This window comes from Corapipo altera, unplaced genomic scaffold (genome assembly GCF_003945725.1).
Source record: "Corapipo altera isolate COAL_440 unplaced genomic scaffold, ASM394572v1 175, whole genome shotgun sequence".
NCBI classification, from domain to species: domain Eukaryota; kingdom Metazoa; phylum Chordata; class Aves; order Passeriformes; family Pipridae; genus Corapipo; species Corapipo altera.
In genome coordinates, this window is record NW_020884942.1 from 129,869 (window position 1) to 145,264 (window position 15,396).

The 15,396-nt window shown below is 47.7% G+C and overlaps 2 protein-coding genes across 10 annotated transcripts in view; one reads left to right on the forward strand and one right to left on the reverse strand.

Moving 5' to 3' along the window:
- Window positions 1–15,396, reverse strand: part of NGEF (neuronal guanine nucleotide exchange factor) — a 50,632-nt gene that overhangs the window by 21,597 nt on the left and 13,639 nt on the right. For 3 of the 4 annotated variants that reach the window (XM_027661899.1, XM_027661898.1, XM_027661900.1), the window contains 3 exons: window positions 14,325–14,439; window positions 4,177–4,359; window positions 3,963–4,066 (listed from right to left, as the gene is read on the reverse strand). In XM_027661899.1, the coding sequence (XP_027517700.1) occupies window positions 3,963–4,066; window positions 4,177–4,359; window positions 14,325–14,439 (402 nt within the window). Of the gene's footprint in view, window positions 1–3,962; window positions 4,067–4,176; window positions 4,360–5,527; window positions 5,757–14,324; window positions 14,440–15,396 lie in introns of those variants that run through there. The other variant, XM_027661901.1, reaches the window with a different exon arrangement.
- The window catches only part of NEU2 (neuraminidase 2), a 36,613-nt gene continuing 26,877 nt past the window's right edge, over window positions 5,661–15,396 (forward strand). For 2 of the 6 annotated variants that reach the window (XM_027661902.1, XM_027661906.1), the window contains exons 1-4: window positions 5,661–5,893; window positions 8,255–8,409; window positions 9,242–9,345; window positions 10,222–10,379. In XM_027661902.1, coding sequence (XP_027517703.1) covers window positions 10,297–10,379 — 83 coding nt within the window. In that variant the 5' untranslated portion in view covers window positions 5,661–5,893; window positions 8,255–8,409; window positions 9,242–9,345; window positions 10,222–10,296. Of the gene's footprint in view, window positions 5,894–6,312; window positions 6,593–8,254; window positions 8,410–9,210; window positions 9,346–10,221; window positions 10,380–15,396 lie in introns of those variants that run through there. The other 4 variants (XM_027661903.1, XM_027661905.1, XM_027661904.1 and 1 more) reach the window with 4 other exon arrangements.

Consider the following 15,396-nt stretch of genomic DNA (forward strand, 5'->3'; position numbering starts at 1 on the left):
ATGATTGAAGATACAAAATGAACATTCAAAAGGTACCTGAATGTTACATCACTAAGGAACAAGGTCTGAATGGCAGTACATCAATCACAGTTGGTGGCTTCTGAGTTTCAACCACTAACTTCAGGAGTAGATGAAACAGCAAATTGAAATTTGCCCCCACCCCTGATTTCAACTGACAGCACAAAAAAGGTAGGACTCCTGAAATTCCTTGGTCATCTTTAGAACATCCTTTTTCTCTCTGAGGGCTTTTGAACTGTCCCATTTCTCTTTCTGAACCATCTGTAGAACCCAGAATTTTAACTGCTTGAATACAAAATGTAATTTAGAAGATACGTGAAGACAAGAAAACACGAACATGCTCTGAGTCACTCTCCTCCCTTACTGAAATTGAAGAAGCACAATTACATTATCTCACTTGGTTTATGCTTGAATTGTAAAGTGTAACATGAGTGAATAAAAAGAAAAGCCTTTGATGTTAAAAAGAACACCCTACTTAATTTATTTTGTCTGAATTGCTAGGGGTTAAAATTTATCTGGTCACATGCATTCACAATATTTGATCTCAGAAGCAGATTTTGTGTGTAATAAGGTGAGAGACAACGGGGTCAGGAGTTTGTCAAGGGAGGGCAGAAATGTAGATGCTGCTGCCTATTAAAACTCTGGACCCATATCCACGAGGCTCTGCACCAGTCACTGCTAAAACTATGTGGGAAATATGCTGGGGGGAAGCACAGACACAAGGACATTGTTGCTGCAGTCTGCGAGCGTATCCTGTTATCTGTTCTTCCTGGAAAGATGTTCAACACTGGATTAAAATAGCAATAAGGGGAGCTGTGCCTAGGAAACCATATAGTCTTCTGTTAGCTTCCTACACAGTGCTGAGCAGAGGAGACTTCCCCTGAAGTTTTGCATGCTGCTGCTACTTATGTAATTTCTCTCTGCGTCAACGAGGCTTATATGGCTTTCCCAAGCATCACTGCCTGTTCTTCAGCATCAGGGAGGGTGCTGAGGATGTAGCAGGGTGGAAAGGCTCCTTCAGGAAAGAGTGGAGGGCCTGAGAAATGGGAGCTGCTTGCAGTGGTACTGATCTGCAGGCTCAGCCTGTGCTCAGGGCTCTGGGGCAGCACAGCACTGGGTCCTTCTGTCCCACAGAGAGCAGGACAGGCTGGGCAGTGATACCCTGCAGGAGCGTGGGCAGTGCTCCACTCGAGGGAAAACACGCTGGGAAGTGAAGTGAAATCAATTTTACTCATATTGGAGACACACTGCAGTGTTGACTGTACAGCCATGTTGTGCTGGTGGGTCTGCCTTGCAAGTCAGAGGATATTTTGTGTAAGGGGGATTTCGGGCCCCTTGTGCAGATCTGGAGAGGAGCTCTTTAAAAAACGTCCTCAAGACTATTTCCCCCCTGCTTTTAAGGAAACAAGATAACGAAACTTGATTTTGTTTCCAGGTTCCCTGACTGCCCAAGAGATAAGACCTATGGAGCCATCAGTGGCAGGCAAAGGCAAATATAGACATGGAGAGATCTGACTGACCAAACTCATCCAGAAATGACAGCAAGGGAAACAAAGAGAGGCTGGCTGAAGCTCTACCACAGACAGCAATATGGAGAGAAAGCAGGAAGGTGGTACCAGAAGAAAGACAAAAGGCAGGTAGGTAAATGTTTTAGGCAGAAGCGTAGGAAGAAACAAGGAAGGCTGTGCTAGCAAGAATAAGAGATATTCCCACTTTCTTGGTCTAAAAGGTCTATCCACACGTCAGCAAAGAGGTTACAATGGGTAGAGAAGTGACTTAGATGAGAGAGAGTGAGAGAGAAGCTATGCCAAAGCCTCATCCAGCCACAGCACAGGATAGGTAACAGATGCAAGGTCAGGGAACAGGGTCTTGACATGTTGACAGGAGAACAATACATCTGGGAACTGACTGTGGGGAAAGAAGGGGTTGAATGTGACTCAGAGGATATAATGATTTAGTAAATGCTTACATTTAATTAAGTGAACAAGTACAAAATGTCAGAGACCTGCACCAGCTCCCTCCATTCCTTATTGTCCCAACTGTCCTTACTGTGACCTGTGGTCTGTGGTCAGACCATGAGTTTGGTGTTAATTATTGACTTTAGTGTTTAAGGCTGACCTTCCTAAGGCGTGTTTACATAGTTTTTATAGTACATAACAGACTTTTCCCTTTCTGTTTATTCCATCTAATTTTGCTGTCACAGTCTCCCTTTCCCAGCTCTCTCAAAACCTGGGAGGGTAATTGAAAAACTAGTTACTAATTGTGGAAATCCTTGCCTTGGAGAGTTAGCAGCGCTCTTAAAGTAAACGTTATTACATTGAAAGCTATGTAAAATCTCAGGAGGCCCAGAGACGTTTTTTTCTGAAATTCTCTGCTCCAGTTTCAGGCAAAAAGTCCACTAATGCCTCAAAGGCAGGAGGGAGGGAAGGGAGCGAGTGTGCTCCAGCCATTTGATGTAACATCTCTGTTGGGGACAGGCGTTGCACCTCTGGTTGTCAAAACCCTGTCTCCTCCATCAGGGTCAAAACAGACCTACTTGCAGCTACACTGATGTGTGCAGAGCTTTTGCACACCTTCCCTCTGACACACAGCACACAAAAATATATATGAATATAGCAACTGGGTTCCTTTGAAATCCTGCTGGCTTTAGTATTTTTGTCTCACCTCTTAGCTGCACAGTCCCAGCAAACTGACAACGTTTTGACACATCTCCCTTGGGAGATTAGTACCTACACAGCCAAAAGCAGGTAACAGATCTGGTAACACGCACACAAATTGTTCACCACTTTCCTCCAGAAGGCCCCAGACTCAGCTGTTTTTTCTGACAGACGCTGGCAAGTTGCTGGCTTCACACCAGCCTCCTTCCCCAGCACTGTCCCAGTGGCATCAGGCACAGCAAGAACCAGCCTTGCCTGCCACAACCTGACAGCAAACAGCAAAGACACCAAACAGCGTGAGAAGCCTCCTCACTCATGCCAGGGAGGTTTGCTTTGCTGCTCGTGAGAGTTATCTCCCCCATTTTCCCATGCTAAGTGCTGCATTCCTGCCCTCTAGATTAAAGTGTGTTTGTTTCATTTCCTGGAACTGAGCAGAATTGTTTAAAAACAAAGCTTCTATATTCCCATCACAAAACCTGCCCCAGGATGGGGTTTTACTTTGCCATTGCCCAAATCCCGCTGAGGAAAGTCGCAGTTCTGATGTGGGAAATAAAAGAAACAAGCTGTGAAGGTCCTCTCTGCATGCCACAAAATATAATAATAATTAAAAAAAAAAGAGAGAAATAAACCACAAGAGCAAAAGTGTGACAGTCCTCTCCTCCACAACCCCCCAGATAACCTCAACTCTGTGTTTTTAGAGACCACAAATGATAAAATCACTTACTCCTCTCTTGCAAGTGCTGTGCCAGTGGCTGTTACATCAATAGATGCGAACCCCGTGCATACAACCAATGTCCGACAGGACGAGTGACACAATACTTTAGTCTTATGTCTTTTGAGTACACGAAATCATATTTTACCAGAAAGTTTGGGGTAGCCTGAACGATTAGTTGCTTCGTAATTACAAGAAGTAATCGTTGTTTATGAACGGGAGTCGGGCTGCTCAGCAAGTGCATTAATCTCCTGCCAGGCAGCGCACAAACCCGATGCCCCTAAAGACGGCAAGAGGCCACGACAGCGATGTTTGATAGCGACAGCTCGGAGGTTCCCAGCACGGACAGGGAGCTGGGGTCCCGCAGCACAGCCGCGCACCGCGTGGGTTCAGGTCTGGTGTGGGGGCTCAGGGGTGGGTTTGGGAGCTCAGGGAGAGGCGGCCGGCTGGGCGGAGGGCACCCGTCGGGGCCGCTGCGCCGCCGGCGGGGCGGGAGCGGGACGAGCGGCGAAGTTGTGTGAGGGCGCAGCGGCGGCCGGACAGCCCGCCCGGCTCCCCCCGGCACGGCTCCTTACCGATGTGCTCGATGAGGTTCCTCCACGAGTCGGCCGTCATGGGGTGTGCGGGCGGCGGCTCGGCGGTGCCGGCGGGGGTCTCCTCAGCGGCGGCGGGGGGGTTCCTGCGGGAGGCGGACGGGAGCCCTCAGAGCCGCGGCGGAAAGGCGGCGGGACAGCGGCACCTCCGCCCGCCCGCGCCCTTCGCTCCCCCGCCCTCACCCCCCCCCCTCACCTGCCGGGCTGTCCCGCCGAGCCGTCCTGGTCGAGGGCGCAGGCGGCGCTCAGGGCCGCGGCCAGCAGCTCCATGGCCGGCGGCGGCAGGCGGCTGCCCAGCAGCTCCGGCGGCGGCGGCGGCGTTGCGGGGCTGGGGGAGCCCGGGCGGTTGCCACGGTAACGGGGGTAGGAAGGCAGCAGCCTGCGCGGGAGGGAGAGGGGAATTGCGGCCGCCCCCGGGGCACCCCCGCAGCCCCTCGAGACCCTCTGAGCCCCGAAACCCCCTCAGAGCCTCTCCTTAGACACCCCCCACCCCAGACGCTCTGCCCCCCAAGCCCCCTCAGAGCCTCACCGCTCCCCTCAGAGCTTCTCCTCAGACGCCCCCCCAGGCGTCCCCATGGCCCTCCCTCAAAATCTCTAGAGAGCCCCCTCAAATCCCCTCAGAGCCTCCCCTCAGACACCCATCAGGCATCCACAGGGGCTCCCCACCAAAATCCCCTCAGAGCCTTCCGAAACCTCTTCAGCGACCCCCTCTGGCTCTCCCGCCAAAACCCCCACGCAGCTCCCTCGGAGCCTTCCCTCAGACTCCCCTCAGAGACTCCCCACAGATTTTCCTCACAGAGACCTCCCTCAAAATCCCCTCAGAGCCTCTCCTCTCGGGCTCCCGCAAACCCCTCAGAGCCCCCCTAGCCTCTTGCAGCCCCTCTCCTCGTTCCCAGATTTCCTCAGAGGCTCCACGGAGCTCTGCCAAATCCCAGCGGAGCTCCCTCAGCCTTCCCCAAATCCCTCCCGAGACCCCTCAGAGTCCGGCAGAGTTCCCAGCCCCGCTCACTCGGAGCCCCTCAAAACTCAGCCCTCTGAGCGCCCACCTGACCCCAGAGTTCCCCCACAGCCTCTCAGAGCCCCCTCTGCAAACCCTTTCAGCGCCTCCAAAATCTTTTCCGAGCCCCCATAGACCCCTCAGGTGTCGTTGCTCCCCTCTCAGAGCCCCCAGCCCCTGCCCGGCACCCCTGCCCGCAGAGACCTCCTCAGCCCCCCCGGCTCCCCTCCAGCGCTCCGGCACAGGTCCCTCCTCCGCCGGGAGGATGACTCCCTCCTCCCCAGGGGCCCCCCCAAAAGGCAGCAATCCCTGCCCCAGGGCCCCCCCACCTTCACAGGCACCCCTACCTCCATCCCCCCTGCGCTCCTGCACAGAGGCTGCTTCCTCAGATGCAGGGAAGCCCCTTTTCCATCCCCTCCCTTCCCCCCAGCAAGGCACCCTCCCCCAGCGAGCACCCACACGCCCCATCCCACCCCATGCACCGGCCCCAGCCCTTTTCCTCCATGCACGGGCACCCCACAGCGGGCAGGGGTCCCGCCCTGGCACTGACCTGTCCTCCCTCAGCCCCGGGGCGCAGCGCTGCCCCCCATCCCCTGCACCTCTCTGCCTATGTGCGCCTGGCGCCGGCTTTGAGGGAGAAAAAGGGCTGGGAGAGGGGGGCTCTCCTGAACTGCTTCCAGATCTGGTGCATATGGTGCATTTCTTCTCCAGGGGCGAAACCCTGAGATGGAGGAATGTAACTGGGAAACTCAGCCTAATCCCTCCTGCCGGGATGTGCACCCCTGATTACCCCACAGGATTGGCCGCTATCTGCCTCTCCTCCTCCGGCGGGGCTTCGCACCCGATCGCTCATTTCTCCCGTCTCCCTTTCCTTAGCGCCGCTACTTCCATAAGGATATATTGCCTCGTTTAGGCAGTAAGTATCTCAATGATCTGTATCTCTGTTCGTTCAGGTAATTGTTTTTCCGCCTCAGGGATAAATCCTCTTGAGCTCCAGAGTACGGTTACACCCTCGGATCAGTTGGAATGCTTGTGGACAGGTTGGGTGCAGCTCTTCCCCACACGTTAATAACTCTCAGCAAAAAAAACCCCCCATCATCTGCACCACATTGCAACTGAGGAGTTAACAGAGGGAAAGTGCTCAGCTATTCCTTGTGCTCGCTTTCTCCCTGTTGCATAAATAACCGTGATTTTTCTGTACGTGGTAAGGTAATTTATGTAACAGCATCAAATCTGTGTATTGGTCTGTATGGTTTCCTTTTAAACATTTTTATATTGGTTTTGCTAAATCATATGCCAGGATAGCTTCTAATCAGTACATGATGGTATGTCCAGAAAAAGTCCTTCAGCTTATGTGAACTAGATCTTGATCTGGCACACTGGAAAGCTCAGTCATTAAGTCATTAAGAAGCAGAACGGGAAAGAAAAACAGCTGGAAATGTCATTGAAGGCTCAGAGAAGGCTGTGAGTCCAGTTCATGTCCAGTCCCGGAGCAGGAGGTTGGAAGGACCAGACAAGCGAAAGGAAATAGCAGGGTGAGGGTGAGAGCTGGAGCCTGCCTTGTGCTTAGAGAGGAGGAGGAGAGCCTGAGAGCCGGGGCTGAGATTGTCACCGGGTAGATGGTCAATATGGGGTGAAAGTGGGTTATCACCGTTAAACGCTGGGGATTAGGGGGTTTAGGGAGAGAGGTGAGTGAGGGGGCGGCTAAAACCTTGTGGAAGGGATAAAGCGGCAGAGACTCTGCCTAACGACTGATGTTTTGGTGGCTTACCGCTAGGGCAAGAATACTGTCAAGGGTTTTAGTGAGTGGGTGGGATGCTAAAAAGCTTCTTTCTTAGAAAAGAAGTGATCTTTAGTTATCCTGAAATCTGGAAAACCAGATATGCTGTTTACTCTTTTCTAAAGGGAAGGGCCAAGAGCAGTGGGGAGTTCTCTCTCATATGCAAAGGGAAATCAGTGCATAAGCTCTTACTGACACTGCTAGGATGAATATATATCTAAATATAACTTTTGAGTGTATTTACTAAGAAAAAAAATTCTTTCAGAAGTATGCTTTAGGAGTTTAACAGATCCTAACCCCTCACATTGCTTCACTCCCAAGGTTAAATCTGTTGCAAATTGAAATTTCTTTTTAGAAAAAGTGTCTGGGTCATGCTATGAAAAACTTGCAGAAATAGAAAGCATCTTTTCATAATCCTATAAATGTCTGGTAACTTGATCCTGCCTGTCTTCCATTTCCTTCATTTCTCCCAACATAATTTCACTTTTGGTCCAAGATGAAAATCTGAAAATGTCACTGGAAGTACTGACGATAATAAAAACATCGGAAGCTCTGAAGAGGTGAGAACACCCGCTGCGAGTGAAATGCCCCCTGTGGCCATGGGAGGCCGCAGCTCGTATGTTCGTGTCTCAGAGAGCTCTTCCACTGCGTAGCGATGACCACTACTCTACTTTTCCCTTCCTTTAGAACTTTTTCCTTTCTTAAATGCAATTTGGTCTTTCGAAGATGTTGTTCTTTCTTCCTTTCCAGCTTTATTCTTGTACTTTACGTTGACATACAGAGGATGTCCAGAAACAGAACGAGTGCGTGAGAAACACTTTTTCTCTCAAGTGAAGTGACAGAGTGTTCCCAGTACTCTTGGGACTGGAATAAAAAGTGATATTTAGCAAGATGGAGATATTTTTGTTCTACAAAATGTCCTGGGATTTTCTAAATCGTGCTCTTCTGTTTGGAGACAAAACAAAGCTTTTAAAGTTTGTCATGCAAACTAAAGGCAGGCAAACAAGCGATTCTGTCACAGGGGTCTGCTGACTGGGATATTCATGCTGGTCACAGAGGATCCAGGTCAGAGTCACGGCTGTGTCACTCCCTCACATCCCACATGCCTGTTCCAGGGCAGGTCAGTCTCTCTTCCTGCAGCTGCTCTGCTTTCTCTGCTCACTGGGAAAGGTGCTTCAACCTGGTAAATGCTTATTCACCAAATACCACTTTAAGTCAGTCAATACTGATTTATGTGGAGCAGCTCCAACATAACTGCCCCCTTCTTCCTCCCTAGTTCCACAGTTGCTAGGATTTTGTGTGCAGTTTAAGCTGATCTAGCTGCTCAATTCCCCTTCTCACTTGACCCCCTGAGGCAGATTTCTACCTCTGCTGTTATGCCAGCACTCCCTTAAGTTTGTCTCGTTCTCAGTGAACAGGTTTGGGCAGCTAAACTCATTGAAAATGATTCATTTTTTTTTTGGTAGAACCAGCTTTGTGTGAATGGTGTCACTACAGGGTGAGCTCAAAGCCAGTGCCAGCAGAGCAGAGGTGGCAGACGTGCAGAGGGATGGCAGGACCGTGGCACTGCCACCTTGGATCCTTTTACACTGCTGTGGAACAGCAGGCTCAGGCCTGGAGAAGTTCCTACTGCACCTAATCTTAACCATTGGGTAGGAGTTTGGAGGAGGTTTTCTTTTTTCTCTCACTGTAACAACAAAGAATTTGATGCAGAGCCTAAAAAGCTTTCCCCCAGTTATCAAAATCAGTACAATCTCCTGATGACAAACCAGTTTTCTCACCAAAATCCCTTCAATTCATCCTAAAATTCCCTGTCCAGTTGTAGGGGGAAAGAAAGAAAGAATCTGATTACTAGAACAACAAAGCAACCGGTTGAAAATCCTACCCCAGCACTGCACAAGCAGTGCTGCCTGCCCTGTGCTCTTGTTGGTGACAGAAGTCCCACAGTGCCCCAACAGACCAAATCCCAATTCTGGAATCCTTAGGGTCCCAAAGCACACAGGCACTGGAAAAGCTCCCTGGTGGCCATGCTCTGTGGCCACGGGGCAGGACCCTGGCTCAGCTCCCTGTGGGCAAAGGGAAGTGGGTTTGAGCTTGGATCTGTTCTGCAGGGAAGGGGTTCGTGTGCTTGCAGACTGTTCCCAGCTTCACTGTGCTGCTGTTGGAAAAGGTTCTAGATGTTGGCTGACCTGGTCCATGGTTGTGTTAAAATGTGATAATTGGTGTGAGTTTGTAATTTGTTTATTACCAGTATCTCATTTAAGTTATACTTGGGGGATGAATTTCCAATCTCGGTTTGTATTTTCCGGCACCAGTAATTTTGAAAAATGAGGAATCATTTGAATTAAGATTTATTATGTGCATTTCAACTCAAAAGCAATCCTTAGATTGCTGTGCAAAGACCCTTGTTTTCAAATTAAATTGAAATGCATTTTTAAAATGTTCCCTTGTAGCAATTTTTAGAAATTAGACCTTCTCTTCTAGAAACTAAAAAGAGAAGAGGCAGTCCAGCAAATCTTATTCATGAAAAATTCCCCAAACCCTTCTAGTCAGTGGGAGTTTCACACCAAGAAAGGCCACAAGATGAGGTAAGAAGCACTGTTTCAATCTGAACTAACCAAATTTATGGAGAAGTGTGAAGTTAATAATAGATTTGAATAATGTTATACCTAGTCAAGGATATTTTCATACCTCAGGTTCATTCAGATTCCCTCTGTTCATGTGTGGTTTTTAGCAGTGATTTTGGCAATGGGTGTGTCTGTGCAGTTTTTGTTCCTGATTATGACTTTTTAATGGTAGATAAGCAGAACTCCTCATCCTTAATATTTTTAGATCCTCAAGGATAAGAGCATATCTGTTCTCCTGAACTTCCTTAAGCTCTCATCCAAATACTTCAGTTATATCTGTTGGGGCTTACCAATAACTAAAAATGCTCAGAAATTTAATTTATAAGATCCTTACCTTTAGGTGCTTCTAACCTTTTGGTGCTCATAATCATCAGGGTTATGTTTTTACTTACTGACCATTTGCCACAGACAAGTTAGTTTTTTATGTATTAAAAGCAGTTAACAACTTATTAGACTTAGGAAAATATTATTGGATCCCTACTAAAGGAAAACAGAAAACCTGTTGTTCTGTCCTTCCAAAAGCTGTGGTTTCTGTTGATATGCAAGTTGAGATTTTGGGGCTTTCCAGGATTGTGTTTTTGCCAGACTTAAGAAAATCCATAGAATTATAGACCCTTTTCCACTCTCTGCAATACACACAAGCTTCAGACTTAAATTGTAGCACCTAAAATCCCTGAGCTGCTGCCCATGGAGAGACAATCATTTCTGATACTGTAGCTGCAAAAACTGCCTGGTCCAGTTCTAGGCTCTGTGAGTGAAGGCCTCTTTAGGTATAAATAAATATTTACAAATAAATATATAAACATACAAATAAAGACCTTTCTGCGGTATCCTCAGTGATCCTTGTGCTGGATCCAGTCAGCATGATGAGAAAACTACTTGACTGAAAAACAGAAGGGGCAAGACTCAAGCATGGGGAGGAAGAGGTCTACTTGTGGAGCAGGAGACTGCTGTGAAGAGAGGAACTCATGCACAGCTGGAGGCTTCAGGAAATGGTGAGTCGGAAAAGGCTGTAAAATTTGGCACTGGAGCTAAGAGGAGGGGTGGGATACTAAGATTGTATGAGCAGCCAAAGGATGAAGAGCCTGGAGGACAACAGGACACTGAGATATGAGCTGCAGGAGGGAAGAGAGAGGACTAATGTGCCTGAGAAATAGCAGGCTGAGGAAACTGTGTGGGGAATTACAAGTTGAAGCTGATAGAAAAGGAGTAAAATGAAGAGGTTGATTGAGGAGCTGAGGAGTCCAGCTGAAGCAGATCAGATTGGGAGACATGGAAGGCAAAGCCTGGACCTTTCACAGTAATGAAAACATGACTAGCTCAAGAACCTGGCAAGCAGGGACTGTGTGGAATAGAGGGGCAGACTGGGACTGGGATCTCCTTTGGCTGCATGCTGGAAGGATGCTTCCTTAGAACTGTGTATGTCATTGCTGGCTATTCTGTGTGATCCTGTGAAATATGAGGTGTTGGCAGTAATGACATTTTAATACCTACAGTGGTTATTTTTACTGGAAATTTACTAGTTTTTAAAATACTTCTCCCTGCAAATACAGTTGCCCTTAGACTTTTTAAGATGCAGATTGTACAGAAAGGGACAGAAAAAAAAATCTGTCTCTATTTATTTACCTCTAAAAGAGCAAAACATTGTAGAGCAATGAAGTGTAAAGATTTGCTCCCCAGGTGTTTGCACCAGCTATTGCTGACTTCACCACTTGCATATTGAAGCACCGTTGGCAGCACAGAGAAGAACTGACTATAAGAACTGTATTTCATAAGTAGAAGGAAACTGCACAAGTTTCTAAGGCCTTTTGCAGTCCAGCTCCCAGCCTCTCCAAAGGTTTTCCCTACTTTTCTGGTTAAATCAGGCTATAAAAGCAGTGCCCTCTGCTGCCCAGGACCAAGAGTGCTGGGCTAAGGGATGGTAACCCACACTCACACGAGCACCTCTCAGGGTGCTGTGCTATCTCACAGGTGTACTGTTCCTCTCTAATAAGTGCTTGCATGAATTCAAACAAGTTGGATTCCCTCTTGCTGCTGAAGGTGAGTAGTTGTATTCCCTGTTGTAGTACTTCCATTCTTTCAGCTCAGATCAAACATAATCAAATGGTTTTTAGATGACCCCTGTTTCTCTGAACGGGACGTTTCATAAGCAGCATAAAGAAACAGTTTGCTCTGCACTGGGAGACCCGTGATCTCACCACGAGCTTTGCAAAGTGAAATTTCACACTGAATTTCTCTTCCAATGTATCTCATGGCCCATAATAAAAACATATCATTGTTGGAATCTGACTCGGTGGGAAATGGTAGGTAAATAATGCAGTCATGCTGCTAAAATATCTGTATTGTACTAGAAAGGAAGAAAAGTGAACATCCTATTAGCTGACAATATAAGGTAGGCACTGATTAGTGAATCTCCTTCCTAGGGTCTGCAATGACTAATTTTCTGGTCTCTGTGGGAGCTGCTTTCAGCTGGCAGTTGTGGATGGACACTGTGGGTGGATGTTTCTCTGTGGTGGCTTTCTGTGATCTCAGTCTGCACAACTGCTGCCACTGTGGAGCTGGCAGGACTGCTCACAGTGGGCAAGAGCAGCTTTTGCTGAGTTTGGTTCCTTCCAGGGCCTTGGCTCGGGTTGCTCTGGAAAGCAGGGGTTGTGCTGGGAGCTCAGCACCGAGATGCTCAGGGCAGGTCTGGTGTCAGGAAGCAGCTCGTCATGGTGGGGTTCAGATCTTTGTACAATGTGGAAGGGAGCCCTGGGGTGTTGTGGAGAACTCTGGAGTGCTTAGAGGGAGCTGGAGATGGCACAGGAAAAAGATCATGGGGGAAAAAGCCACTTGAGCATAAAGATGCTCTTAGGAAGTATTTTATGGAGGGCGCGTGGCAGATTTTGGAACACCAGCAATAACGTTTGAGGACATCTTGTTCTCAAACATCAGTGTTCTGAGATCACTGAATTACTCTACTACTCTCAGAGCTTTGAAAGACACATAGATTTGAATCAAAGTCTGTGACAATTCCTTTTCCTGAGCTATTTACTACGTTCCCCAGCTGTGTTTACCTCCTGCCCTGAATTATGCAGCATGGCTGTATGTGAAGTGACATCCCTACCTGTGAAGAACCCATTTGTGTCAGACCTGCTGGTTATCTTCATGCAAGGAGAAGGGATTGTGCCTGCCCAGCCCTAGCATTTAGAGGTTGCTGTGGGATGCTGCTGACTCTGAAGAGGTGCAGCACTGCTGCCCCGCTTGCCCTCGGGGTGGTTCACTCCTCAGAACTCCATGGAGCTTTCCAGAGCTGGCCAGAGGTGCCTGCACTGTCCCTTCTGCAGAACTGCCAGCTTCTGCTTTCAGAAGAATGCTTTGTTCTTCTGATTTATTCTTCTGGGGAGAGATCAAATGCACGTCTTGAGACTAGTGATAATATTTTTGATGTCTTATCTGCATAATGGCCTTTTTTCCAATAGGAGGGAGATAACAGGGATTACTGTAAGTAATGGCAACATTCTTAGGCTCCTGCAGGCTTCCCCAATGCAGGTTTCTAGTGGTTCTGTTATAAATTGCAGTTGATCTTTGGAGAAGGGCAGAGGACATGGGTTGAGTTTGAGCTGGAACTCTGGTCTCATTCTCTGCCAAATGTCTGTGCTCAGTTTCAAGAGAGCATCGATGCCGCTCAGCAGCACTGCCTGCTTTTAGCAGGCACATGACTTAGAACCTGTACTGACCTGTCAAGCTCTGCACAGCATCATCTTTGATAAAACTGACTCCCAGCACAGGCTCATTGTTTCCAGCTCCAGGGAGAATCAGGATTTGCACATTTCAGAGCTGCCTAAGTGCCGGTGTCAGGATGTCAGACACTGACTGTGACGATTACGCCGTGAGGAGAGGAAGACAGATGGCTTTGACATCACAGCAGACTGTGGCTGCCTATTTTCATCTGCTCAGTTTATGGCCAAAGGGTAATCAGTTTTAGCCAAGGCAATTAATTTATTTAAATCCAACTTGACGTTTGGCTAAAACTGTTTTACTGGAGTCCTCTCCCTAAGGAAAGGTGCCAAGGCACTAGACACCAACACAGCTGGTGTGGCACGAGGCACACACCCTTAGAGGACAGGGGCTTAGTGTTTCCAGCCTGATCTTCTACAGTACCAGCAGGGACTATCTCACAGCTGTACACATCAGAGGTGAGTAGCTGGAGAGGGAGTCTGGGAGAATACCTCAGGCATATATGAAAATGTAAGGCTAGGTAGCTGCTCCTCTCTCTAGCTGGCTGCAGTGGCAATAGAGCAGGGCTGAGGGTAGATTTATGGGATGGATGTACCTTTACAGGTTGTGGGATCAGGGCCTTTTCCTGGACATTGGTTGTTGAGGGATTTAAACCAAAAAGGGTTCCCTCACTGAAAGCCTCTGTTGCTCCTCAGTTCTTCAAAGTAAACAGCAAACAGAAAGTCAGAATACTGTAGAAAACATCCTTGTAGCTACTTCTTCAGCTATAAAATCCTGTTTTCCATGTGGGGTTGTATAACAGGCTTCAGGAGAGCTCTCTATGAAGGCCAAGAATGGGATCACCCTGATGTTGGGATGTTCCACAGGAAAATGCCCACAGGCTCTCCTTATTCTCTTAACAAGCTGCTGAAGGCAGTCTGCCCACTTATACCACTGGATGATCCTGCTTCACATTCCCCTTTTCCCACCTTCCCTACTGTCTTCTTGTTGCCTCTTTTTCCTTCACTGTCTTCTCCAAACCCATATTGTCATGACCCTTTATACTGTCCCACTAATACTAAGCAATATATATCATTAAGACTGAAAGCAGCACAAGTCAAGGAGAGAAGGCAGGGATCAAAGCTACAGTTTGTCCAGCTGTGCTTCCCCAGACAGCATTCCAGCTCTGACCCCACTCTGACTGTAATTTTCAGTGGAAGCACAGTGAATTCCCTTCTTACCTTTGGATCCATAGTTCGTCTAACGTTGTCTTATCAGAGTTTGCTGGAGGTGGTGATCCCTTATGAGATAAAACATTCAGAGGCTCTTTGACAGGCTCATTGTTTTGGAGTGAACCTGTGACATAAGAGAAAGCCAAGAGGGTGTTAAAACAGTTATTTTTTTAATTTACTTTTACCGTAGGCAGTGGTTTGCTTACACCAAAGGCAACAGAAAGACCACAGACACAAAGGTGGTTACATTTTAGCTTCGATTTTCAGACAAGATCAAAGTGTCATCAGCTTGCACAGTGCAAGATGGTACAGCCTTTGTCACAGCTGCAAATGCAACTGAGAAAAGGTGAAGTTGGATATCCTGGTGTCAGTATATATTGGTGGACATATTGGTGTCAGTTCTTATGTGTGTGAGTAGCACTCTCACCACTGCAAACTGGTCCCAACGTGAGTGATTTTCAGTGCAATCCACTGAGCAGAAAAGGTTTATCTGTGCATGCCAGTATTTGGTTTCCCAAGTCAAGGCTTCATGACTGCTCTGCTTTCAGGCATACAGTAGATGTTCAGTTTACTGGACAAATCAAGGTTAGATTTGGGTGAAACAGGAGCTTTACTTTTAATTGCTTCTCCAATTTCCCTCAGATGAACCTCTGATCCCTTCACAGGGAGCCAGAGTTGTATTAAGTCCATGGCTTACTACTGTAGTACTTGGCAGGAGAGGATGCATCTCACTTTTCAAATGAAACCTCCTGTTGTTTGAGGCTTGTTGATATATGGCCTTGTCGTTTTTTATTAGAAATATTTTGGTCTAAGTCATAATTCTGTTTGCATTTCAAACTGGTGACAGCACAGGCAGGTCAATGCTCTGACTGAGGCTGGTTTCTGATGCACCCTTTTAATCAATTTTCAGAGGGAAGGTGTGCCATCCAGAATTTTAAAACTTGCTAAACTAGTGCCAAGGGCTTATGAAACAGTAGTTTGAGTTATTCACTTTGAATAGTTTAAACACTTTATCTTTCTGTCCGAGGAGATTGCTTAAAAAAAAACCCAACAACTGTTTTCCCAGTTAAAGGAAAACATC